Raw genomic sequence first — 27513 nt, 5'->3', positions numbered from 1 at the left:
TGCAGCAGAGGGCGGCCGTCTGGGGCACAGACATTGCTCAGGAGGCTGTAAGCCCTCTGATGGCACCTGGCAGCTGCTCCAGGAGAGGGAGCAGGGAGCTGGAGGGCAGCCCTCAGGAGGGCCACTGCTACCCTTACGGCCACTGTGGCTAGAAGGACCCAGCAGCAGGCTGCCTGGACCTGAACGCCACCCAGGAGAACTCAGATTAGCCACAGGTGGGGTTCTGGGGTCAGCGCACCTGCCCCATCCTAGGTGCCCCAAGAGGAGGAGGAGCAGATAAACAGAACCCTAGAACTCAGATTGCCAAGTAGGTGAGGTGCAGTGTCTCTTTGTAAGACAACAGGCGGTCAGGAGGCAGTGTAGCGCCTGGGCAGGAGCACAGGCTTTGGCATCAGACAGATCTGGCTTCCCGTCTTGGCTCTGCTGCATAATAGCTGGGTGACTTGGAGCAAGTCACTTAACCTTTCTGAGCCTCAGTTTTCTCATCTGTAAAATGGGGACAATAACAGTACTTACCTCCTAGGGTTGTTGGGAGAATTCAACTGCTTCTGTACACATAAGTGAGCTCAGAACAGTCCCTGGCATGTGATCGTGATCAATAAATTTGAATTGCTCTATCATTTAATACTCCTGTGAACCTGAGCTTCCTCTGCAATCAAATCTTTACAGCAATCCTTGTAGGCAGGCACTTGCACCTCTGTTTCACAGATGAGGAAACCGAGGCCCAGGAAGCATAGGAGGCCTGCCCAAGGTTACTCAGCTAATAAGGGGCAGGACCAGGGTGAGACTCAGGTCTGCCTGCCCTATGCTTTTAGCAGCCATGGTGCATCACGGCCTCCTGGTGGGATGGGACCGTTGGTGAGGAGGCCTGGCCATGGCTGGGTGCCACACCCACCTGGAAGTACTGCACGGCAGAGGACTCCTCCGTCCGCTCGCTGAACACAGACCGCTCCAAGGTGTGGCCCCGGCAGGTTTTCAGGATGTTGTAGAAGGAACAGAAATCTGGAAGGGGAAGCTAGGTCACCGAGGGGTGGTCAATGATTCACCTCAGGAGGCCAGTGCACATGGCCACCCGGGGGAGTGGGTTTCTCATGTGCTGGTGGTCTTCTTCCTATCTGGCTACACATCCTGACTTTTCTACCTGGAGCATGTGGGACTTGGTGATTTCTTTTCCCCAAAAGCAATGTTTAAATTTAAAGGAAAAGAAAAAGGGCAATCAAGCCCACCAACTGGTAACTGACACAAGGCAAAGGCAGGTGTTCCACACTCTGGGGTGGAGTGTGCTTGCGCGTTTGGTGGGAGAGGGTCTGGACATGTCCTCGCTGAAGGGCAGGTGGGCCAAGGCCTGGAAGGGCACCTGATACTGACCCGGGCTGCAAATCTCTAGAATCCGCCCCAACTACTGCGCATCCACCAAGAGGCTCATGGCAGCGTCTGTGCACAGCAGTGGACACAAGGTGTGCAACCTCAAAGCCTAGACGGACTACAGTGACCACAGAGAAGCACAAAGAGGAGAAACCATGACCTGTCCAAAGGATGGAGGGCTATGTAACCCTTTAAAATGATCCGTATTAATTAGCATGGTGACAACCCCAACATCACAGCAAGCAAAAAAACTGGAACAGTATTAATAAAATGATCTTTAAAAAAAATTAAAGGTGAACAGAAAAAGTTCAGAGGGGTGTATACTACCAAGTGTTAAGGCTTATCCCCGGTGTATGTTTTTTTAACCTTACTTTTTTAAACAATGAATTTGGATGATTTATGTACTTAAACAAAGAAGCAGACTGTGGGAGTAACAATTCTACTGGCCTACATATCGATCCTTATGCCAATACCATACTGGTTTGATTGCTGTAGCTTTGTAATAAGTTTTGAAATTGGGAAGTGCAAGTCTTCCAACTTTGTTCTTCCTTTTCAGCTTTATTTTAGCTGTTTGGGGTGACTGAGAACATTCTGCCACATTTGCACTCCTGCTTCTCTCCGAGCCTGTTTTGTTGTTTGACGAGCAATTCGAAAGCAAGTTGCAGACATCAAGGGAGTTTCTGCAATGCCGCATGAGTGGCCTGCTTGAGGCACAACTGGGCACTGGGAGATGCCTCCTTGGGGGTACGGAAGCAAGGTAAGAGAGGGTCCTAGGAAAAGCTGGAGATGGCCAAACTCTCCAACATCACCTCTCCACTGCCCTCAACCCTGCATCAACCAGGAGACTCATCCTGTTCTCCAGTGAGCATCCCCTTTGCTCGGCCTCCCCATCTCCAGCCCACCTCCATGGCTAGCACCCACCTCACCAGCAGCACACCAGCCTGCCCTCCACAGCCCGCCTCAGGCATCTCGTGAGTCCACTTGTGCCCCCACCGGAGAAGTCAGGCAGGCCTCTCTCTGCACTCAGAGCAAATCCTCTGCCTACCTCTAAGGTCTCACCCTTCCTGCATCAGCTATGGTCCAGCCACTGCCCGACTTCCTGACAGGCTCCCTCAGGAGGCCTGGGAGCTGCTGAGACTGGGTGGTCAGGACAGGCCACTTGGGGGAGGGGACAAGGAACCAGCGGGGTTGGGGGGAAGGGTTTGGGTAAGCATTCCAGGCGGCAGGAATGGATTCTTACTGCTGGTCTATCTCTATGTGGGAACGTGATTTTTGACCTTGGGTACCGATGGATGGGCCATGCTTTAACCAGGCCCCAGGGGCAGAAGGGACTCACCATTTGGCGTGGCAAACTGGATGAGGACGCTGTTGCAGCCCAGGGTGATGATGAAGGACTGCTTGCCCACACGGCTGCACTCCGTCTCTCGGGACACTGCACACTTAAACACACACACGTCTTCATCTACGAGAGGAGAGCACGGGCATGAGGTGACAAGTCCCTAGGGCTGCCTTTGTCAAGGCTGTTCCCCCACCCCCTCACCCTCCCTTCTCTCGCCAGCCCTCCAGATTCTTCCTGGTACCTCATAAGCTGTACTCCCAGCCTGTGCCCTCAGAAGCTCACTGTTCAGGTAGAGGACACATGTCCGGAAGGCCCGGCTGGGATCAGGAGCCCCGTTGCCATGAGGCCTAGCCTAGGGGCTGGGAAGGCGTCTGATGTAGGGTACCTCTGCCAGAACATTCTTTCAGGGAACACCTCCTGGTGCCGGGCCCTGTGGGTCCACCAGGCATAGCCCTGGTCCCCAGGGAGACACAGGCAAGAAAAGGGCAACCATAGGAGGGTCAGAGGGGCTATGGGAATCTGGCAGAGCACCCAGCCCTAGCTGAGGAAGTCAGCCATTCATTCTGCAATCCTACTCTGTCACATGGTGGGTTTGTGGGCTGTGACCAAGGGGTGTGTCAAGAAAGAATTCCTGGAGGTACCTCTGCTTTATTTAGCGGGAGCCCTTTCATGCATGCATTTCCATGGAGTAGTGGCTGGGACGTGGACACTGCGTGGGCCCATGCCCCACCTATGCCACTTACTCAGTGTGTCATGTGGGCAGCTCACTTAATCTCTCTGAGCCTCAGTTTTCTCATCTGCCAAATGGGGTAATGGTGGAACAAAGATCCAGTAAGTTCTTCTCGATGCCACTGAGTTGATTCGAACTCACAGTGACTCCCCATGGGACAGATCAGAATTACCCCCATAGGGTTTCCAATGCTGTAACCTTTACAGAAGCAGACTGCCACATCTTTCTCCCAAGCATCAGCTGGTGGATTTGAACTGCCAACCTTTTGATTAGCAGCCAAGCACTTAACCACTGAGCCACCAGGGCTCCTTAAGTTCTTACATACGCTCATTAGAGCACCTGGCACACAGGAAGCACTGTATCAATGTGCCCATCATTAGCATCGTTATGATGAAGTCATTTACTCATTCAACAAGCATGTGCTGCACCCCCCCCCTTGGCCACACGGCAAACTGAAGTGTGTGCCACCTGACGCGCACAGCAGAACACAGGTAGCACCTGTGCATTACTCTAACCTAAGCAGAGTCACAGAAAACAACAGACAATTCAAGGCTGTGCGACATTCTCCAAGACAGCCAGCCTGCCAATGTCAGGAAAAGACAAAAAAAATCGCTGGGAATTATTCTAGAGAGAAGCAGGCTAAGAAGAGTTGACCATCAAATGCAAAGTGTGATCCTGGGCTAAAGCCCAATTTAAAAAGTCTAAAAAGCTATAAAAGGTAACCAGGGAAATTTGAATATGAACTGTATGTAAGGTAATGTTAAATTGTTTGGATGCGACAACAGTATTGTGGTTCTGAAAAAGAATGCCCTTATTCTTAGAAGATACGTGCGAAGGATCTGGGGTGATCTCTCACGATGTCTGCAACTTGCTTTCGAATGGCTCATTAAGCAAACAACAAAATACAGGCTCAGACACAAGCAGGAATGCAAATGTTGCAAAATGTTCCCAATCACACCGAAGAGCTAAACTATGGCCAAATGATTTTTGACAAAGAGGCCGAGACCACTCAGTGGGGAAAGAGCAGTCTCTCTTCAACAAATGGTGCTGGGACAGCTGGATCTCCACATGCAAAACGATGACGCTGGACCTATACCTCAACCACACATGGAAATTAACTGAAAATGGATCAATGATCTAAATATAAGAGTTAAAACTATAAAACTCTTAAAAGAAAAACAGGGATGTAAATCTTAATGACCTTCAAGATTTGGCCATGGATCCTTAGAATATAAGAAACAAACAAAATAACCATTGTTGACAAATCTATTCTGACTCATCGTGACTCTATATGACAGAGTAGAACTACCCCAAACCAAAAGCACACGCAACTAAAGAAAAATAAGTTGGACTTCAACAAAATTAAAAACTTTTGTGTATCAAAAGGCACTACCAAGAAAGTGAAAGGAAAACCTACAGAGCTGGAGAAAATATATGTCGGATAAAGATATAGTATCCAGAATATATAAAGAGCTCTTACAACTCAACAACAATAAAGACAATTTAAAAATGGGCTAAGGACGTGAACAGACAATTCTCCAAAGAAGATAAACACATGGCCAACAAGCACATGAAAAGATGCTCAACTTCATTAGTCATTAAACCCCGAAAAACCAAACCGTCAAGTTGATTCAAACTCATAGCGACCCTATAGGACAGAGTAGAACTGCCGACCTTTTGGTTAGCAGCCGTAGCTATTAACCACTGTGCCACCAGGGTTTCCATTAGTCATTAGGGAGATGCAAATCAATGCCACAATGAGGTAGCACTTCACACTCACTAGGATGGCTATAATTTAAATACAAAAATAAAATGGAAAATAACAAGTATTTGCCAGGATATAGAGAAATTGGAATCCCAGTCCACTGCTGGTGGGAATGTAAAACGGCACAGCTACAGTGGAACAGTTTGACAATTCTTTAAAAAATTTAATACAAAATTACCATAAAAATCAAAACCAAACCCATTGCCATCGAGTTGTTTCCGGCTCATAGCGACCCTATAGGACAGACTAGAACTGCCCCATAGAGTTTCCAAGGAGCGCCTGGTGGATTCGAACTGCTGACCTTTTGGTTAGAAGATATAGCTCTTAACCACTACACCACTAGGGTTTCCAGAATTACCATATGATCCAGCAATTCCACTCCTAGGAATACACCAAAAAAAAAACAAACTGAAAACAGGTATTCAAGCATGGTACACAAATATCCATAGCAGCACGATTCCTAACAGCCAAAAGGTGGAAACAACTCAAAAGTCCACCAATGGATGTTTTGATAACACACATCAATGGATACCTAATAAAATATGGTATATCCATACAATGGAATAATATTCGTCTGTAAAAAGGAGTAAAGTACTGATATATTTCATGTAGCATGTACAACAAGGATGGGCTTGGAAAACATTACGCCAAGTGAAAGAAGCCAGGCACAAAGACCACATGCTGTATGATTCCATTTGTATTAAATATTCAGAATAGTAAATCCACAGGGCCAGAAAGCAAACTGGCAGCTGCCAGAGGCTGGAGGGAGGGAGGAGTAGGGAGTGGCTGCTTGCTGGGTACGAGTTTCTTTCTGGGGTGATGAAAACGTCTTGGAACTAGATAAAGGTGGTGGTCGTACAACACTGTGAATGTATTAAATGCCACTGAACACTCTAAAAAGGTTTATGTTGTGTGAATTTCACCCTAAAAAAAAAAGTTCCCAATTGATGAGAGCAGATAGGGTCTCATAGGTGGTCACTTGTTCCCCTGTTGTGCAGTCTGAGCACTAGATACCGGCAAGGGCTGCCCCCTCACATCCCAGGACCCAGGTGCTGCCCGTGGGGCAGGGGTGGGGGTGGGGGAGAGCACATGGCGCAAACCTCCTGACCATGGGGAGGAGGGAAGAGGATACTGGCAGATGACTGTCCCAGCTCACCGTCACATTGCACCCATAGGGACACACAACAAGGTGCTCCCAAGTGAGTCCCAGCGAGGGACCCCAAGCCTTGGCAATATGCCCACATTCACATCCCTCCTGGGGCAGGAGATAAAGTCAATCAATCAGCTGTGCCTGAGAGATAAGGCGCAGACCCAGGGAGGGACGCTGTTTATGAACCAGCCTGGCACCCCAACCAGTTGCCCTCAACGCCCCCCTTCAACCTGGCACCAGGTGGGCGACCACAAGAATCTGTGGCTGAGGGAAGCCTGGCTGCATCCAGCAGGGGCTGGGCTTGGGCCAGGGAAGCTAGGGTGAGGGAGCACGATCTGTCTGTCACAACTGCAGCAGAGCCCGTGGAACCCGCATTTTCTGATCAGCATAGCTATACACCCAGGCAAGTTCTTGGCACATAGGAGACACTCGCTAAATGTTTGACAAGCCAAAACAAAGCTGCACCATGTTCCTTCCTGCTTGTATAAAGCCTCCAGGACAAGCCCAAGCTCTCAGACTGGCAGTCAGGGCCCTGCATGACCTGCACTCATCCTCACTCCTCAAGTCTCTCTGTTCCCAGCCCATTCTCCAAGGCCATGTCGTTCCCAGCCCCTGCACACGCTGTTCCCTTTGCAGTTCCATCCTTCCCCTTCCTCCTCCCTCCCCCTACTAGGACAGCTCTTAGGCGGTATTCCTGTCCTTTTTAGTGGCCAAGTGGGCTCGGCTCAGCGTCTGGTCCAGGGTCACTCACAGTCAGGTAGAAATGCACACCTGCCTTCTACCTCCCAAATGGCAGCCCAGGGAAGAGGGTCCTGGGGTAGAGTTCTTCTTGCCCCCAACAAAGGGGCCTTGGGGTCTAACACCCACAGGGGCCTGGACCCAGCAGAGGCAGAGGGGACTCCCTTCAGCCGTGGTCCTGTCCACAAGGAAACCTCCTGGCAGACTCAAAGGTTGGGGCCCATCCTCTCCAGTCACTTCCTTCTTCACCCACGTGTGCGTGAGCCATGGAAGGGGAAGGGACTTGAGGACAGTACAGTTCTCAGAGACGCCCAGCTTTAGAAAGATGCCCTGGCCCTCAAGAGTCTCTCTGCCCTACCTCCGAACCACCAACCCAGGAACCACCCCCACTGCCACACAGGCTGACATATTCAGGGCTGTGTGCACATGGCCTGGAAAGGTGGGGGCAGGAAATAGAAGCTGGGTCAGCAGGCTGCTGCAGTGGTTCATGCAGAGGCAGCGGAAAGAGGGGGGGTCCCCACTGAGTGGGGTTGAAGCAGAGCTGGGATTTCTTTTCCCTGCAGTAGAAGGAACGGACAGCCAGAGCTATGGACAGCCCACTCCCCAGGATGGCTTCTCCAAGAGAGACTCTCAAGTTGGGGTCTGTGCAAAGGACAAGGAGCACAAAAAAAATCGACCCAGACTGAGGCGTCTTCATGACGCCACGGCCATCACAGGTATGTCTGCCCTGACCGTACCTCCAGCCTGGTGCCACTGGCTTTGCCTGCCACCCCAAGAAGTCGGGCCGCTCCAGCTCTGGGGCCGGGGAGGCGGGGCCAGAACCTCGACAATGCCACAGGTGAGCAGCACTCAAGGTGTGAGAACTCAGGCGGCAAAGGAAAAGCGTCCCATCTTTGAGGCAGTCTTGTCTTGCTCCCCAGGAAGCAAACCAAAAGCCAGCTGCCACTGAGTCGACTTCAACTCATGGGGTCCCTATGCGTGTCACAGCAGAACTGTGCTCCATAGGGTTTTCAATGGCTGATTCTTCAGAAGTAGAGCACCATGCCTTTCTTCCAAGGCCCCTGTGTATCCATGTCACACACCGAGTTCCCCCTATAAGCAAGGCCCAGTGCCTGCCCAAGCCCTGCTGAGGTTGGAGTCTGAGCTGGATGTCACAGCACAAGTGATAATATTTTCTAAGTGCCAGGCTCTATGCCTGCACTCTACACAGACCCCTCATTTACTCCTTGCATCACCCTGTGTGTATCTACCATTGCCATCCCCATTTTCTCAGATGAGGAAATGGGCTCAGAGAGGTTGAGCATCTTGCTCAAGGTCACACAGCTACTGAGTGGCAGAGGTGGCTGGAACCAGGGTCCACCATCCTAGCCAACGTGCTGTACAACCTCTCGGTACTTACGAGGGCAAGGGCTGGCCAACTTTCTCTGTAAATATGGCTTTGCAGGCCATGTGGTCTCTGCTGCAACAACTCAACTCAGCTGTTGTAGCACGGGAGCAGCCACAGACAATATATAAATGAGTAAATGTGGCTAAGTTCCAATAAAACTTTATTTACAAAACCAGGCTGTGGGCCAGATTTGTCCCGCAGGCCGTAGAATCTACCATCTGGAATCACAGATGCACAGAGACACAGCGTGAGCCCCTTCTTCATCTACTGAGCTGCGGAGACACATGCTCTCATTCTAGAGGAGGTGAAAGGGCCAAGCGGGAGAGTAACAGGGCCAAGTGGGAGAGTGACAGGCAGCTGGGCCATGACATCCCCAGATGATGGATACTGTGGGAGCCTAGAGGTGGCGCATGACAAGAGGATCAGAATGAAGCTTCCAGCTTGAGAACGCTGGAGACTAGGGTCCACACATCTGAATGAGGATGATCAAGACAGCAGGCTGGCAGGGAAGATGCTGAGAGAAGACTCCCAGGCAAGAAGTGCTGCTCCACAGAACCTTCGTTGAAGGATCACAGGACGTACCAGGACCACAGGCAGTACCAGGAGACCTTGTGCTGTGAGAGATGCCGCTGGGGATGCACAGTGGAGAAAGCGGATACAGGGAAAGGGACAGGGACGGGGCTGGAGGTGGAGCTGAGGGCTCTCCCTCCATGGATTGCCAGAGTCTTCTGGAACAAACCCAAACTCATTATGAGGCTCACAAGCCCCTGCCAACACCTGCAGCCTCCTCACGGCCCCCTCCATCTCTCCTGTTGGGTCCTCCTGGCCTTAGCTTCCCTGGACCATGGGCACTGGTGCTTTCTGGCCTCTGGGGCGCCTTTGGCCTGGATCACCCATCCCCTCTTGCCTTGCTTCCCTGGCACCTCCCCCTCAAGGTCCTCCAGCACTGTCCTGCTCACCCACCTGAGGATCCGTGAAGCCATCAGGAATGCAACCTGAACAGACCCCGGAGGCGCAGGGTCAGGAGGGCCTGGTGCCTCGGGAACCAGTGTCTTCTCCAAGCACAGGAGGCAGCAGAGTGTGACGGCCCAGGTGCCCAGGTCCAAACACCCCGACTGTGTGCACAGCCTTGGGAAAGTCACTTACTGCTGGTGAGGCATTAGGCACAGGCTGGGCGCACAGTAGCGCTGCCTACTATTACTGTTCTTCTCCTCCCCCTCTCCTGGGCTTCCGGAAGCTGGAGCAATGGAATAGGCGAGGGTCCTCAGTCCCTCTTATTGGGCTGACCTGGGTCAGAGGGGCCTGCGGGATAGGGACACAGGCCTGAAATTAAACTCTCCTCCTGTAGAACCTTCCGGCCCTGTGCAAGGGGAGAGAAGTCCTCTGCCATATGGACAGCAGAGAGGTGAGGGCGAGGCGGGAAAGCAGCCACCAACTCAGGAGGAAAAAAAAAGCCCACGTTTCAAGCCCTCACCTCTCCAGCAGGAAAGCTATTACAGCTACTACGCAGAGGAATAATTAAAGCGATTTATCTTGGAAGACTTGTTGGGGTAGGGCGCAGTGTGCCGAAACGTTTGTCCAAATGTGAGGTATTTTATTGAATCACCAAATAAAACATGGACTATTCACCTTCCAGAGGAACTATTCCAGACGACAAGAGCAGAGCTGGGGGAAAGGGAGGACAAGTCCTTCCAGGCATGGAAAAATCCAGGTGCTTTCCTAAGCCCCCCCAGGTGACAGCTCTCTGCTCAGGGTCGCAGGGTTCTTTGGCAGATCCTGCAGATCCTGCAGTGGTGGTTACCCAGTGTGAAAGAGAGAGCAAGGCCCGACCTCCCCAGCACCCAGGCTGCAGTGGAAGCACACCAGCACCGAGAAGGGAGGGTAATAGGAGCTGGAGCTAACGCTGAAAGGAAGGAACAAGGGTGATCGGATGCCAACAGCTGGGGTGCAATTCAGAGCCTGGGTGGACCATGGGAGGAGGAGACACCTGAGCCAGGCTGACACTTCTGGACTGAATTGTGTCCCCCCAAAATATGTGTCAACTTGGCTAGGCCATGATTCCTAGTATTGTAAGGATGTCCATCATTTTGTGATCTGATATGATTATCCTATGTGTTGTAAATTCTAACCTCTATGATGTTAATGAGGCAGGATTTGAAGCAGGTAACGAGGCATGAGGCATGACGCAATCTACAAGATTAGGTTGTATCTTGAGTCAATCTCTTTTGAGATGTAAAAAAGAGAAACAAGCAGAGAGGAGAGGGACCTCATACCATCGAGAAAGAAGAGCCCCGGGAGTGGAGCGTGTCCTTTGGACCTGGAGTTCCTGCACTGAGCAGCTCCTAGACCACAGGGAGATTGACGACAAGGACCTTACCCCAAAACCAACAGAGAGAGAAAGCCTTTCCTTGGAGCTGGCACACTGTATTTGGACTTCTAACCTCCTAAACTGCGAGAGTATAAGTTTCTGTTTGTTAAAGCCATCCACTTGTGGTTATTTCTGTTAATAGCAGCACTAGATAACTAAGACATCGAGTGACAAGGGCCTGCCTTCTGAAAAGGGCTTCCCACTTCTAGAAGCACCAGGTCCCACTGCCCTGGCAGCACCCACTCATTTCCAAACTGTAGGCACCAGAAGCTTCCCCTCCGTCCCTGTGTGGCCTGGCACCCAAATGGCCAGGGACGAGTAGAGATCACTCTGGGATCATTCAGCAGGGAAAGCCAAGGAGAGTGGTGGTTCAAATGACCAGCTTTGAAGTCAAGGACCTGGGTTCAGGGCCAAGCTCATGCTCTCCAGCTGTGTGGCCTCGGGCAAACCGCTTCTCATCTCTGATCCTTCCTTTCCACATTTGTGGACACAATTGTGACACATCCCACAGGTGAAATGACATAAGCCACATGGTGGCAGCCAGCTCCACAGCCCCAGGGACTGGTGGAGTCTATTAGCCCTGCGTTCTAATCCCTGACCCACCACCTGCCTTCATCCCTGACCTCAGGAACCCTATCTGTAAAACAGGGATAAAATGGGATAAAAACTCCTCTTTGCCATGAGATACTGAAGGCATATGTTCCGCATGCCATCATGTCAACGCAACGCATGGTAATCCCATGTGTGCAGAGTAGAACTGTGTTCCATAGAGTTTTCAATGGCTGATTTTTTAGAAATAGAAAGCCAGACCTTTCTTCTGAGGCATGTCTCAGTGGACTCGAACCATCAGTCTTTAGGTTAGCAGCAGTTAACCGTCTATACCACCCAGGGACTCCGCAAAATGTGTAGTAAGTGTTTAATAAACAGGATCCTAACTCAGTCCTGGATGCTCTTTCCTGCCATAACCTAAGCTGGATGTTCAGACGCCATCCTTGGAGAAGTGCCAGAACAGCTGCCACCATACACTGCCCCCCAAAACCAAACTCGTTACTGTCAAGTTGATTCCAACTCATAACGACCCTAGGACAAAACTGCCCCATAGAGTTTCCAAGGCTGTGATCTTTATGGAAGCAGACTGTCACATCTTTCTCCCCTGAAGCAGCTGGTGCGTTTGAACTACCAACCTTTTGGTTAGCAGCTGAATGTTCAAGCACTGCACCACCAGGGGCCCCTTACACACTGCCCAGCCCTCGGGTATTTGAGGACCATGAGATCACCCGGAGCTTCTCTGGCCAGGCCCTACCCTCCAGGTGAATGCCAGCACCTCCCCGCCAGCGCCCAGACCCGGGAGCCCCAGAGCATCGCTGACCCTGGCGTTGTGGCTTGGCAGTGTCAATCCAAGCCTGAGCATCTCTTCCAAGCAAATCTGTCAAAGATTTCTAACCCAGAAGTCTCCATACTGGCAGACTTATCCTACGGCTCTACTTGCAAAAGGTCTGCAAGATAGACCTGGATCAGAAGCAGAAAGTCACCTCAATCCCCACCTGTGTGGGGCTGGGTAAATCAGTGCAGCCACCCCAAAGAAACAGATTTAGATCTGGACAAACTGACATGCTCAGATGGCCAACCCACACTGTCAAGGGCAAAACAATGGAAAAGATACACACCCTGGGTGTCAAGACGGGGGGGCCACAGGCACTGCAGACAAGGGGCTTCTCTAGAAACGCAGTACAAAGGCCTGGGGGACAGTCTCTGGGAAGCGAGTCCAGGGTGCTACCACATCCTCCTTTCCTGTTGTTGAAATGAGCAGAACTTGCAGCGCTGGTTCAGAGCACACACCTATGCATGCATGCCTGTGTGTGCCTGAAAACCCTGCTGGAAGGCCACCTCAGAAGACAACCAGTGGTGTGGGGACAGACCGAGAGACAAAGACTGAAACTGACTTTTCACTTCTGATGCCCTTCTAAACTGTTTGAATTTCTACCCTGTACGCGAAAGATAACTAAACAAAAGGCAGTGCTGACCACAGGGGACTGTCCCCTCCAGTCATCCGGCCCCTCCCCACTGACCAGGCCGGACTAGGAGGACTAGGGCCTGGAGGTCATCCACCTGTCCACCCCTCAGGCCCTGCTGGCTGGTGGGCAATGGAACAGGGGGCAGGGAAGGGAGAGCAGGCACTGCGCCCCCACCCTCTGCAGCCTCCAGGCTGTCACCGCGACAAAGGGCACAGGACACAGGACACCGAGTCTCTGCTGCCTCCGAGAGCTGGAGGGCCAGTACAGGGCTCTCTGAGCCTTTCTGGGCCCTGCACCCCTCAGTGGGTGTAATGGAGGTGGGGCAGGCGAGGCCGCCCGAGGCCAGTAGAGGCTCGGGTTTCCTCAAGCCCAGGGCAGCAGGATCTCATGGCCTGCATTCTATGGGGCTGTCACCAGGGAAAGCTCTTCTCCCTCAGCCCGGAGGCCTCCCAACCTGGTGCCGTCACCGGACCCGAACCACTTGAATCACAACTCAGCCACCCCCCTAAGCCTCAGGTTTCTCATCTAAGAAAAATAAATAGCTATGCATGGCTCCCATGCCCCAGATCCACAGGCACACAGTGGGTGTGATTGTCGCAAACCCCTAGGCTCAGCTCCCATGTCCCCAAGGCACTCTGGCTGGAGGCAAGAGACAGGGAGCCCCTGAGAGACTTCTGGACACCAGGCCATGCCCGGCCCAGATCAGCATCTGGCCTCGTCCCCCAATTGGCCACTCCCAAACTTAGCCCGCCGGGAGGCCCCCCAGGTACCCACACCCAGCCTCACTTGCCCCTCACAGACATGGGAACAGCCATGTGGCTGTGGCAGACATGGCAAGATCAGCATTACACATGCTTGCTGTCTTCGTTTTAAGCTAAAAAGTTTACAGGTTAGATTTCCCAGGTCAAATGGTTCATTCTGAATGCTAACCATCAGATTTAGGGTGCCGGTTACCCCTCTGGGAGGGAGAAGTGATGGGTGGTACTGCACTCTATCAGCAACGTTTTCTTTTTTAATTTTATTGTGCTTTAAGTGAAAGTTTACAAACCAAGTCAGTCTCTCATACAAAAATTTATATGCACCTTGCTACATACTCCTAGTTGCTCTCCCCCTAATGAGACAGCATACTCCTTCTCTTTCCACCCTCTATTTTCATGTCTGTTCAGCCAGTTCTGACCCTCTGCCTTCTCATCTCCCCTCCAGACAGGAGGTGCCTAGATAGTCTCACGTGTCCACTTGATCCAAGAAGGCCACTCCTCACCAGTATCATTTTCTGTCTTGTAGTCCAGTCCAATCCCTGTCTAAAGATTTGGCTTCGGGAGTGATTCCTGTCTTGGGCTAACAGAAGGTCTGGGGACCATGACCTCCGGGGTCCTTCTAGTCTCAGTCAGACACTAAGTGTGGTCTTTTTTACAAGAATTTCAGGTCTGCATCCTACTGCTCTCCTGCTCCCTCAGGGATTCTCTGTTGTGTTCCCTGTCAGGGCAGTCATCAGTTGTAGCCAGACACCATGTAGTTCTTCTGGTCTCAGGCTGATTTAGTCTCTGGTTTATGTGGCCCCTTCTGTCTCTTGGGCTTGTAATTACCTTGTGTCTTTGGTGTTCTTCATGCTCCTTTGCTCCAGGTGGGTTGAGACCAATTGGTGCATCTTAGATGGCAATATTTTATTTCTTAAAGTGGGGGTAAAAACGCATGGGTGTTTGATATGTTATCCTTTATTTCTTTTAAAATATTTCAGGATAACTTAACCAACTATCATCTTTGCTAGCCCAAAAGGCTCGCACTGGGGTCCAGGGTTGGCAATTTGTGGGGGCAACTCACAGAATCAAAAAGTCCAATCTTTACTTCAGGAGAGGTTCTGAGAATACAGGCTGTCTGGGGCAAAACACTCACTCTTGCAGTCACCCAGCCCCAGTGGTACCAGACACTGGGGAGGGTTGGCCTTGGACCAGGCTCCTGTGCTCCAGAGGCAGCCGTTAGGGAGGCAAAGGCCTCCGCGGCCCCCAGAACTACTGGGTTGCAAGCTGCCCTTCCTGCTGGGTCTGAAGCCGAAGATACTGCTGGGGCTGCTCCTGGGATGGGACCCAGAGAAACGCGAGGCTGGACATGTGGTACCCAGGGCGGCATGGGGACAGAGAAGGGCCCCTATACCAAGGAAACTCAAACCTCATCATCAGCAAGTGGTTTCAGGAGGTAGGAGGTGGGGGGGGCCTCAGTGGTGCCCAAGGGGGAAGTTCTGCCATCAGGGGCTGAAGGCTTCAAGCTCCCTGAGCCTGGTCCAGAGGAGCCTGAACACAAATCTAATAGTGGGGTGTGCTGCAGGGCAAATCCCAAGAAAAGGAGGACAAGACAAAGAGCTTGGGTTTTCTGAAAAGAACACTCAGGCCCTGATTCGGTGGGAGCTATTACATGCAAATGCCCACCCCCCCCCACCCCCCCCCGACCCCAGCCATGCTAATCAGCTGCCTGCCAGCCACCCGGGGCTTTGTGAGCTACAAAAGGGATGGCAGATGTGTGCTGGGGTTCCTAGGCCCTGAAAGCACGGGAGTTTAGAGAATAATTATCAGAATAGAGGGGGCAAGGCAATAGCACCGGTCTGCACAGGCCCCCTCACCCTCACACTGGGCCTCCCTGGCCTGCCTTTCTTCTCTGGCTGCTGGGATTCTGAAGCTGTGATTTATGGAACACCAGGCAGCACTCTCAGGCATCTGCCCTATGGTTAAAGCTCACAGCCACCCTCTGGGCACCCTTAGCCCCAGGTTCAGGACAGGAAACCGTGGCACAGAGAGATCTGTTCTGAGCACCTCAGTATAGGGACCCAGCTGCTGGTCTAAAGAAAGCCAACTCTCCCCACCCCACCTCTGGGAGCAGAGTCCAGCTGGGGAGGCCAGGGGAGCTGTAGGGAACCCACGCTGAGGATGGGGGGAACAATGTGAGCGCTGGGCCCAAGTAGGGCCAGGCCTGGCCGAGGGCTGGCTGGCTGACCACGGCAAGTAGGGGCTGTTTCCCAGGGCCTGCCTCCTAGGGCTGTGAGGAGGTCGCCGATGGTCTCCCCTGCCTCTGACACCAGAAAGAGCTGGGCAGACGCCAGTGCTGCATCCCAAACCTGGGTGGGGCTGGGCAAGCGGTGTGCTCTGGGGACCAAGGCAGGCAGGAGAGGCCCTTAGCAGAGCGGACACTCAGGAAGGCCTGGAGGCTGGGTTGGAATGAGGCCTGACAGGCAGCGGGAGGGCCCCAGGCTGCAGGGGGAGAACATGACCACAGGGAAGCTGAGCTGGTCAGGGTGGCTGCGGAGCAAGAGGGAGTGCTTGCTCTAAGGCCAGCTGAGGGGCCTCAACCAGGGCACCTGGGTGGCTCTAGGGAGTCCACGCCAGAAGAGGCAGATGCAGCAGGGGCAGGCTCAGCGGAGAATGGACCACAGAGGAGTAGGGTCACGGAAAAAACTGCCCAGGGCTTAAGGCAGATGTGGAGTCCCAGCCTCAAAGAAGGTTTTGACCATTAGCCCAGGGGAGAAACAGGATGTCCAGGGGCTGCACCTCCACAGCTGCCAGAAGGGCCTCCACCAGGCCACTGAGGGCTCCACGGGCCCCCTGGCCCCACCTTGGCTTAGAGAGCAGGATGTTTGAGTCAGGGGGGTTGCCTCTCCCACCCGGGGTCTGCAAGCTGCCTTACCAGATGTGACTCCAGATGTGGAGCAGGCGAGAGGGGGTGACACTGCCTAACACCACAATGGAATGAGCAATGAGGCAGGAATGAGGCCAGTCCAGCTTTGCGAGCTCCAGAAGAGTCGGACGTGGCCACTGTCCTTACACAGGACAAAGACCAGCGGAGTGGGATGGGAGGGAGCAATGAGCCTCAGTTGGGCGCAGTCCCTGACACCAGGTGCTAAATCCTTTTTTATCTTTCCAATTCACTGCTACCTGTTGAGGCATCAAGGGCTCAGAGAAGTGGTTTGAGAGGCAGAAAAGCCTGGCGGGGTTTGAATCCTGACTCTGCTGCTGACCACTCAGTGCCTCAGTTTCCCCATTTATAAAATATGACTACTGTGGCTTCCCAGAGGGGCACGGCTTGGGGACCACAGAACAGGCAGGCCTCACCCCCCAACGCACTGCTGCTGAGTACCCTTGTGCAGCGAACAACCTACCAACTGTACGCAGCAGCCAGCCGGCCTTCAGGGTTGTTCTGATGACTATGCGAGTCAATGAACGTAAAGTGCTTGGACCAGTGCCCCTTGGCACATCGTCAGTGCTCACTAAACATCGGCAGGCCTCCAGAGCACTGTTAAGTAGGGCCACCAGGAGGTGGGGACAAGAGCAACCTGGCAGCTAGAGGGTGACTCATCCAACACTGCCAACCACAAGCCTTTGGTCACACAGCCAGGGCTCCGATGGAGGGCCCCTCAAGGGACCTTGGCCACAAAAGGAAGCCTGGAAGTTCCAGCCTGCTGGTCCCAGGAGGGTCTGCCTTTGCTTTCCCTCCACCTCAAGGAAGAATATGGCGAATCCTCTGGAATGTCCCCCTTGGATCTGCAAGAGGCCCCCCAATCTGTCTTTGATTATTTATTCCCCTTCCTCAGGGGGGCCTCACAAGAGCATCCCTTTCTCATTAGCGAGTTGAGCGCTGGGTCCTTCCAGCCGTCCTTGCCCAGAATTCCAGCCGTGCCCACGATGTCAGGCAGCTTTCTATACAGAAAACCATTACGCTAGTACATGTGTAACTCGTCCAGTGAAAACGAACCCCAGCTCCAGGAACACAATTAGCTGGGAAGAAAACCTGCCAGCAATCTTAAAGAAAAACAGCCCAGAGCCTCTCTTGCCAAAGCTTTGGGTAATGAAATGTTTTAAAGAGACAGACAAAGGTATAGAATAAAACGGGGGTTCTCCCCTCACTATGCAAGCGGGGGAGGAACAGAGCCCCCCAAACCAGTCTGGACCCATTTTCGAGAATGGCCCGCAACCTGGCAGCAAGGAACAAATGGCAGGAGGGGCCACCCGAGGAGCAGACGGGAAGGAGGGGCCGCCTGGCTGAACAAAAACTGCCAGAGAGTGAGGGCTGCATTCAATGTCTAGCTTTGGGCGGCCCTACTCTGGGGTATACAATTGTCAAAGGCATCAGCCAGCACACCTAAGGCCTGGGCATCTGTGTGTGTTAATTAAATAGTAATTGAAATAAATAAGCAATAAAAAGAAAAACCCACCAGAGGAGACCCAAGGAGCGCTCACAGAATCTCCTTTGGGCCTGGGGTGAGCCTGGTCTGGATTTTCTTCACATAACTGCTTTTTATGGGTAAAAGGGGGCAATCAGGGAGGGGAGAGGGACTCCGGACCCTTTCACTAAATGTCGGGGCTAATGTGTCATGTGAAGAGTGGCAGGTCAGGTGCCATCATTTCTCTGAGAAGATTTAAAGGATGCTGTACCCGCCACACCCTATTCCTGGGAGTCCAAATCCCACTGCTTTCCAAGCATGCCCCCGCAACAGAGGTACATGGTGTATGTCTGAAAGGATGAAGGGGCATGCCTCTGAGGGGCCAGAGAAGCCACACGAAGGGGGAAAGTCATTCCGGACAAAGAGGGTCTGGGGAAGGATTCCCAGAGCCACCTCTCTGAGGCCCTCCCAGCTCCACCTGCCCAGGTTTTTCTGACCTGCCCTACTGTCTGGCCATGCCAGGCACACTGGGGTACACTGTCTCCTCCAGACCACATGGCAGGTTTTAGGGGACCAAGGATGCACTATTTGCTACTCTTTTTATCATGTAAGGGGCTGGGGGTGGGGGCGGCTTAAGGACATCACAAATCTAAAACTGCTCTCTATTTTACAGGAGAAAGTGGAGAGAGAGGAACTAGGGTGACTTGGCCAAGGTCACAGGCCAAAGAGAGGCAAGACCTCCGATCCAGGTCTGCCTGGCCCACAGCCCATGCTAATACAGCCTCTAGCAGCTTCTCACCCATAGAGGGCTGCCAAAGTCCAGCATCTGGTCCAGGATGTGGAGGGGGAAGTGGAAGCAGTAGGGACAGGGAATTCAGGCAAGCAGCAGGTAAGACACCAGAGACTGCAGACCCTAGCTGCCGGATCAAGCCACTGCCCCTCCACGTCCCCATGAGTTCCCTCCTGTCCACCTCAACTCACTCCCCACCCGCACCCTTAGCTCCTTGGTTGCCATTCTCTTCAACACCTGCTCCCTGACCCATTTTCCCAGCGGCAGGGAGATGGGGCTCCTGCTCCACCTTCTCTCTGTTCCCGAAGACTAGGGGGGTACCGAGGGCAGGGACCAGGTCTAACCTGCTCAGGGCTGTCTCTCCGGGCCCAGATCCCCACTCTTGCTAAAGTTGCCTTCCACCAGCAAAGCCCCTCAGTGAATCCACCCTGCTGACAAGGGAACTGAGGAGTCACCCTGCTAGGAAAGGACAGGGCAGAATCGGGCTTCACCCTGGCCTCCACCACAGGCATCACTTCCCTCCCTATCACTCCCAGGATAAAAGCCAAGCTCCTTGCTGGGGCCCACACAGCCAGCCAGGCCACCTCTCCCAGCTCCCGCTGCTCAAGCCGCACTGGCCCCTTGGTCATGCCCGGCCCACAGGCCCACTCCCAGGCAGACCTTCCCTGTGGCCTGGGAAGTTGCACATACCTCAGAGGAACTTGGTTTCTATTAACTCACAACAACCCTCTAAGGCAGACGCTCTTATGATCCTCATTTTACGATGAGGAAACAGAGGCACAGAGGGGTCACCCAGGCAGCGGGCTCTGGTCTGCGCTTTTTAATCACCAGGCCCCACTGTGCCTTTGGCCTCATCTGCTCTTCTCGTGGTGGCTTTAATGCCCCTTCCTGAGCAGGCCCTAGTCACCCCCCTACCTAGTCCTCCACCCTGCCCTCCCTCCCCATCTAAACAGACCTGCCCAGCCTTTCTAGAGCACCTCAGCTTATTTTTTCACAGCATAGATGAGTATTGGACACGAGGGTGTTTATGTGATTGCTGATTTAGGGCCTGTGGTACCACTGGCCCCAGACCTCCAGATACGGGACCCTGTGTTCATCTCAGTCATCACCATATCCCTAGCTCCTAAAAGTCACACAGTGGGCACTCGATAAATTTTTGCTGGCGGTTTAAAATTGAACAAGTGGTAAGTATGCAAAAATGACAACACAGTCCATTCTCCATACACACTTCTGGTTGAATGAATGAAAGGTCAGGTCTCCCCATCATCAAAGAACTGGGGTGGGGGGGTCCAGGGTGAGCTTCAGACTCCTGCTGGAAGAGGTGGGCTTCCCCACTTCACTCCTATCTCCACCATCCTTGTCCCCAGACCTGCCATCTGGCTGGGCCCCTCCCCCACACAGCCCTCAGGGGGCCAGCCTCCAAGGATGCCTACGGCCTCCTGATTAGATCTCTAGTGACCTTTCCTTGGCTCTCCAGTTCTGACCTCTTGGCAGCATCTGACACCGCTGACCTCTTGTTCCTGCCCTTTCAAAGCCTGTCCCGCCACCCCAGGCAAGGCACCTCTGTCCTGCTCAGACCTCCCACTTTGCTCACCGATTACACCCCATCCCTTACAAACCAGGGGCAGGTTCCCTAAAAAGTTAAACACGGAACTACCATATGACCTGACAGTGCCAGCCTTAAGCGCATACCCAAAAGAAGTGAAAGCAGGGACTGAATCAATGTTCACTGCAGTACTATTCCCAACAGCCAAAGGTGGGAACAGCCTAAATACCCATCAGCAGATGAATGGATAAACAGTGTGGTACAGGCATACAACGGAGTATTACTCAGCCACCAAGAGAAATGAATCACTGGCAAGTGCTACTAATGCGAATGAACCTGGAAAAACATGCTCCCTGAAAGAAAACGCAAAAGGTCACGTACTGTATGATTCCAGTTACGTGAAATACCCAGAAGAGGTAAATCCATAAAGACAGAAAGCAGACTGGTAGTGGCCAGAGGCTGGGGGAAACGGTGGCGACAGGGAGTGGCTGCTTAATGGGTACTACTGAGTCTCCTTCGGGGTGATGAAAATGGTTTGCAGATACACAGAGGTGGTGGTTGCGCAACACTGTGATATACTAAAATCCCACTGAATTATTCCGGGAAAATGCCACTGTTACATGGTTAATTTTATGTTATGTGAATTTCACCTCATTTAAAACCATTTTTGAAAACCAGGGACAATCATTCCAGCCCTCTGTTTGTCTCTGCCCTCCGGGGGCTTTCAACCTTTCTCCGCCACAGGCCCTTTTGAGAATCTGATAAAAGCAGAGAGCCTCTCTCCAGAAAAATGCACAGAGAACCAAGAGTGACTTCATGGCCAGATTACAAAGTGCTTCCTCAGTGCCAGACGCTTGGTGTGGAACATTTTACACGGGTTCTCTCATGTTCATAACCTCCTCGGGGGGGGGGGGGTGCTACTGTCACCCCACTCTACAGATGAGGACATTGAGGCTGGGAGGCTTATGCAAGGCCACAGTCACCGACTCGTCCTTCCACCCAGGCATAGGTCGTCACCACTACGCAAAACTGCGTACAATTTTGAGGGCATCCTGGAAGCCCCCGAGGTCCAGCCATGCACTGAACTGTCTCCTGGCCTTGACTCTCCACCTCTGGCTGCGGCTCCCAGGTCTCCCCCTCCATCCCAGGCCTCTCTCCTCAGTGGGTCTTTCTCTCCTGTTGGCCACGATGTCCTGGCAAAAGCAGACACAGAACAGGAGGCCGTTCACCTCCATTCTGCTAGTCTCCTGGTCTCTGCGGCTGGCATCTCAGAGTCACTGGGGAGTCCACACTATACTCCTCCCTTCTAAAGGACCCTAGATGCCCTCGTCCAGACCCACATGTGTAATCCCAGAGCTCAGGGCGTCGCTCACGGTGCGGGCTGTATTCTATTCATGATGTCACATAACTGCTGCAACAACCCCGACAGGTTGTTACTGTGACAAGCTCACACTCCCCTTACCTGAAAGTGTTTCAAATTAAAAACTTTTCGGGCTTTGCAAAAGTAACAAGGTACAGAAAATGCACAATGTTCCCTGGCAGTCTCAGCAACACTGTCATCAAGCACAATTTCTGCAGGGAAGAGTGTGAATGTGCATGCTTAATTGGCTCCGTAAAGATTATAAATAGCCTCACACGTCAGTTTGGGTCAGATTTTGCACCATATGGGTCAGGTCAGGTCACATTTTGCTGTCAAATGGGTAGCAAAAATAAGATAGGTTTTCAGAATGTTTGATTTTCAGCTCGCCAGTGAGGGATTGTGAACAGATGAGAAGGCAAAGGGTCGGGGAGGTAAGCGCACAGCTAGGGGGTGGAGACCAGACCTGGGCCCTGGAACTCCAGGTAACCACCCCAGGAGGCTCAAACTCAAATGGGCGGGGCGCCTAGAGGGAGGGCAGGGGTCATGAAAACGAGTGCATGGGCTGAGGTGAAGGGCCAAGCTCCCACTCTTGGTAGAAAGCTGGGTTCAGAGAAATGTTTCTCTATTTTAAGAAATAAACCAGTGCAAATGAGAGGACACCCGGCAACTGGTGCCAGTCCTCCATGCTGGCATGACAGCAGGCAGGAGGGGTTCTGGCCCATCCAGGCGGGCAAGCCTCTCCTGAAACAGAGCTGTTCAGTTCAGCCAGGGGGGGCATGGAGGCCATAGTGTCAGCCTTCTCAATATTTCTAAGGTATAAAGTCAGGTTTTAGTATGAAATCATCCAGTTTTAAAAATACTGGAGTATTTTAACCATGGTGCAGCCAGCAGACCCCCAGTGGCAGGTCATTCCCGACCCCTGGCCACAAGTCTGCACTCCTTTGCCATCTGATATCCAATGCCCTGGACTGAATTCACCTTTTGTTCCATGACATGACTTCTGAGTGCTGACACGCTCTGGAGCAGGCTAAGGTGAAATTATTCGGTCACATTCCAATTGCGTCCTCTAGTCGGGAAGCTGCCTCGGGCGTCTCCCTGATCCAGCCACAGTGTGCTTCAGAAACCACTATTTCTTTCAAATTAGGTCCTTGTGTGGCTCCTGCCAGCATATAAGGAAAAGGCCCTGATGCATGGCCCAAGCTTCTTTTCCCCTTCACCTCCTCCACTGCTGTATGTTACCAATGAAACCCGTTGCCACTGAGTTGAATCCAACTCATGGCAACTCTACAGGATGGAGGAGAACTGCCCCACAGGGTTTCCAAGGCTGTAATCTTTATGGAGGGAAACCCTGGTGGTGTAGTGGTTAAGTGCTACGGCTGCTAACCAGAGGGTCTGCAGTTGGAATCTGCCAGGCACTCCTTGGAAACTCTGTGGGGCAGTTCTACTCTGTCCTGTAGGGTCCCTATGAGTGAGAATAGACTCAACGGCACTGGATTTGGTTTGGTTTTGGTTTAATCTTTATGGAAGCCGACTGCCACATTTTTTTTCCTAAGGAGCGTCTGCTAGGTTTGAACCACCCACCTTTCTGTTATCAGCTGCATGTTTAACCACTGTGCCAGAAGGGCTCCTTACAACTACTAGTCCTTAATTCTGTGAGCTCGGTGATATCAATTCCATCTTACTGGTGGAAAACATCAGTGAGAGGGCTTGACCCAGTGTGACTGCTGGCAGGCAGCAGAGCTCCTTTGCTCCAAGCCAGGCCACAGCCCTCCTGTCCCCCTGAGTACCTCTCCATAACCCAGAAATGCCCTTCCCAACACTCTGACCCGGTCCCAACAACACATCCTACCCAAGGCAGCCAAGGTGGCTGACTGCCTCCCAGTACTGTTCCCTCTTTCTCTCACATAAATGTTGTCAGATGCTATGGAGTTGATTTTTGACTCATGGCAACTCCCTGTGACAGAGTAGAGCGCCCCAGAGAGTTTTCCTGCCTGTGATCTTTATGGAAGCAGATCACCCTCTCTTTTTCCTGCAAAGCTGCTGGGTGGGTTTTAACGGCCCACCTTTTGGTTAGCAGCTGAGCGCTTAGCTGCTGTGCCACCAGGGCTCCTTCCCACAGAAAAAGCCTTGAATTTAACTGAGCACATGGCTGCTCAGATTAAAGCCTACGTTTCCCAGCCTCCTTTGCAGTTAGCAGTGGTCACGTGACTACATTCTAGCCAATGGAATGAATGCAGAAGAGTCCTGAAGTAGCCTCCGGGAACTTTCCTCAACAGATACCTGGCCCACATGCTTTATACCCTTTCCTTTGAACCTTCTGTTACCCACTGTTTGGAAATGATGGTGTAATGGCAGGACTCCAGCCACCATGTTGAACCACAATGATAAGACCTTACCACAGAAATGGTGGAGAGGGATTAACTGGAAAGACCTAGGTCTGAGGACTTCCTGGAGCAAAGCCTCCACACCAGCTCTGGACTGCTGGCTTCCAGACTTTAGCGTGAGAAATAAAATGGCATCTTGTTTAAGACAGGGTTACTCTGAGTCTCTTTTTTGCACAGATAAACTGAATCTTGATCATCTTCCCTTTAAGTGAGGCAGGCGGTCCAACAGCCCTGAAGTCCAAAGCCAGCTCTGCTGCCTACCAGCAAGGTAACTGGGTCAAGTCCTCTCGCCTCTGTTTTCCACCAATAAAATGGAATTGATATCGCTGAGCTCACAGGGTTAAGGACTAGTAGTGATAACACGGAGCGCAGGTGGCGTGGTGGTTAAGAGTTCAGCTGCTAACCAAAAGTTCGGCAGTTTGAATCCATCAGCCAGCACCCCTTGGAAACAGTATGGGGCAGTTCTACTCTGTCCCCCGGGGTCACTATGAGTTGTAATAGACTCAGTGGCAACAGATTTGGGTTTTTTTTGGTTTTAGTGGTAACATACAGCAAGGGCCACGACTGGCAGGCCAGTTGGCCCACACGCAATCTCCAGAAAGTGGACTTTACTTGGCCTCCACGATAAGGAAACTTCACAAACAAAACAAAAACATACACAGAGAGGATTTTTCCGTTTCTCAGAGCTGTGGTAAATCTAGCAATGCTGGCTGGGGCCGAGTTCCCAAGGGCTCCCCCTCCCCTTGCCTACTTCACTTCACTGGCAAGTTCCTTCTGTAAAGGGCCAGTAAATATTTTAGGCTTCGTGGGTCACTATGAGTCTCAGTTGAATATTCTCCTTTGTTGTTTTGTTTTTTAAATAGACTCTTCGAAAATGTAAAAAACTTCTCTTAGCTCTCACTGTATAAAAATAGGCCACAGGCCCAATTTGGCCCACAGGCCATTGATGGCTGACCCCTAGCTCCTTGGAAACTATGGGGCAGTTCTACTTTGTCTTACAGGGTCGCTATGGGTCGGAATCAACTCGACGGCAGCGGGTTTGGTTTGGTTTTTTAGATTCTTACAAGGCCCTGGTGGTGCAGTGGTTAAGAGCTCAGCTGCTCTTCGGCAGTTCGAATACACCAGCCGCTCCTTGGAAACCCTATGGGGCAGTTCTACTCTGTCCTATAGGGTCGCTATGAGTCAGAATCGACTCCACAGCAATGGTTTTTTGGTTTTGATTCATACTACTATCCTTTCCCCAGCTCCTTCCGAGGTCCTTCCAAGGTCAAGCATTTGAGTGTATCAGTGTAGGTTGATGCTGAGCTTGGTACACAGCAAATCCTTGATAAATGACAGTAGCCATTAGCGACTGGCAGGCACCAACGAAACACTAATGCCCTTACAGTGTTATCAGCTTTCTTAGTTGTCACCCCACCTTAACACTGAATGTCCTAAAACCAAAACCAAGCCCGTTGCCATCGAGACGATTCTAACTCATAGAGACCCTATAGGACAGAGCAAAATAGGATTTGTGAGGCTGTAAATCTTTATGGAAGCAGACTGCCACAACCTTCTCTTGCAGAGCTGCTGGTGGGTTCAAACGGCCAACCTTTCCATTGTTAGCCGAGTGCTTAACCGCAGCACCACCAGGGCTCCTTCTGTAAAGATTAAAGATTATAGCCTTAGAAACCCTTTGGAGCAGTTCTACTCTGTCCTATAGGGTCACTATGAGTTATAATCAACAAGGGCAATGGGTTTGTGTTTTGTTTGTTTGTTTGTTTTACCCTCCCTAGCCCACACAGAGGGTCCCAGGAGTATGGCTGGAGAAAGTCAGGAGATTCTGTGGCAGCAGGCCATTCTCTGCCTTTTTTTTTTTTTTTTTAATTTTTTATAAATTTTATTGTGGTAGAATGTATGTATCAAAGTTTGTCATTTTAACCATTTGTAAGTGTACAACTTGGCATCACCACCATGCATTTCCAAAGGTTTTCATCACCCTTAAGAGAAACTCAGAATTCCTTCAGTAATAATTCCATCCTCTCCCCAGCTCCTGGTCACCACTAATAAACTTTGGTCTCTATGCTTTTGCCTATTCTACATATTTCACATAAGTGGGATCACACAGTATCTATCCTTTTCTGTCTAACTAATTTCGCTCAGCATAGTGTCTTCAGATTCATCCACGTGGTAGCATGCATCGGAACTTCATTTATTTTTACAGCTTTTTTATACCCCATGGTCTGGTATACCACATTTTCTTTACCGATTCATCTGGCAATAGACACTTCAGTTGTTTCTATCTTTTAACTATTGTGAATAGTGCTCCAGCCCTCTTTTTGAGAAGGGTTTTTTTCTGGAGTTTCCAGCCCCTCGCATGGCCCTCACAAATTGAAATTCAGACCCTGCCAGAGCCAGTCCTGGGCACAGCTCTTCTTAGCAAGGGGCGGGGCGGGCCCAGAGAACCAACCAAATTGACTTGTGCTGACCAAGGAAAAGTGACACAGTCAAATCCAGAAAAGGCTCGTCGGACTGGGGAACTGAGAGTTGATTCTGCTCTCTGCCCTGGCCGTCCCACAACGGGCTTCCCCAAGAAGCTGCCTCCTTTTCAAGGGGAGGACAGCTGGAGTCCAAGAAATCCAGAGGCCGTGCCAAAGCTTCCTCAAGGCCCAAGAAGCCCATGCCAAAGGCCTCTACCTCTGCCCAGGGAAGATGGCCTGGTTTTGGTAGCTGCCATTTGGCCAACCCCATGGACACAGGCCAAGGTGACTTCAAGTAGCAGGAAAGGGTGGGGGTGGGGCTAGCATTCACTGCTAAGTGACCAGGACAGGGCCGTCTGCAGCTGTCAGCTTTTTCACATGGAGGTGCACACGTCAGGGAACAGGGTTGGAAGTCCTGCTCCCCACTCCCTTCTCTGGGCTCTGCTGAGTCAGGCAAAGGTCATGGCCCAGGAGTCTCTCTCCCATTGTCCAAGGGGGCAAGAGAGCGGGGCATGAGGGCATAAGCCCTGCAGCATAAGGGATCCAACCTAGAAAGGCAAGCTCTTCACTACTCCATACTGGTAACATCACTGTCAAGAATTTCTGCGAAAATATCTACCATTTGCCAAATGCTTGCTACCTCCTGGCACCCTGCTGCACACACGTCATTCCACTTCACCCACATTCCCGAGATCCAAGTGGTATTACTCCCACGGCAGATGAGGAAACTGAGGCTGTGGGCAGGCAAGTGTTGCTAGAAGTGAAGAAACAGGCTCAGGAAATGAAATGGCTAGTTCAAGGCCACATAGGTGATGACCCACACCAGTTAGACCCCACATTCAGGGCCCTCGCCAGCACCCAAAGATGCCTCTGGTCCACCTCCCACACATGAAGCAATGCGGGATTCATGTAGGTGTCCTGGACTACACCCCATGTCCCCACCAACACGACCAACTGAAATGCTGGGAATC

General features: G+C 51.9%; 1 protein-coding gene across 4 annotated transcripts in view; it reads right to left on the bottom strand.

Moving 5' to 3' along the window:
- CARM1 (coactivator associated arginine methyltransferase 1) overlaps positions 1 to 27513 on the bottom strand; it is a 44693-nt gene that overhangs the window by 13509 nt on the left and 3671 nt on the right. For all 4 annotated transcript variants that reach the window (XM_064280669.1, XM_064280670.1, XM_023552422.2 and 1 more), the window contains exons 2-3: positions 2702 to 2827; positions 896 to 1002 (exon numbers count right to left, since the gene is read on the bottom strand). In XM_064280669.1, the coding sequence (XP_064136739.1) occupies positions 896 to 1002; positions 2702 to 2827 (233 nt within the window). The remainder of the gene's footprint in view (positions 1 to 895; positions 1003 to 2701; positions 2828 to 27513) is intronic.

This window comes from Loxodonta africana, chromosome 3, assembly GCF_030014295.1.
Source record: "Loxodonta africana isolate mLoxAfr1 chromosome 3, mLoxAfr1.hap2, whole genome shotgun sequence".
NCBI lineage: Eukaryota > Metazoa > Chordata > Mammalia > Proboscidea > Elephantidae > Loxodonta > Loxodonta africana.
This window is presented reverse-complemented; position numbering and strand designations above follow the sequence as displayed.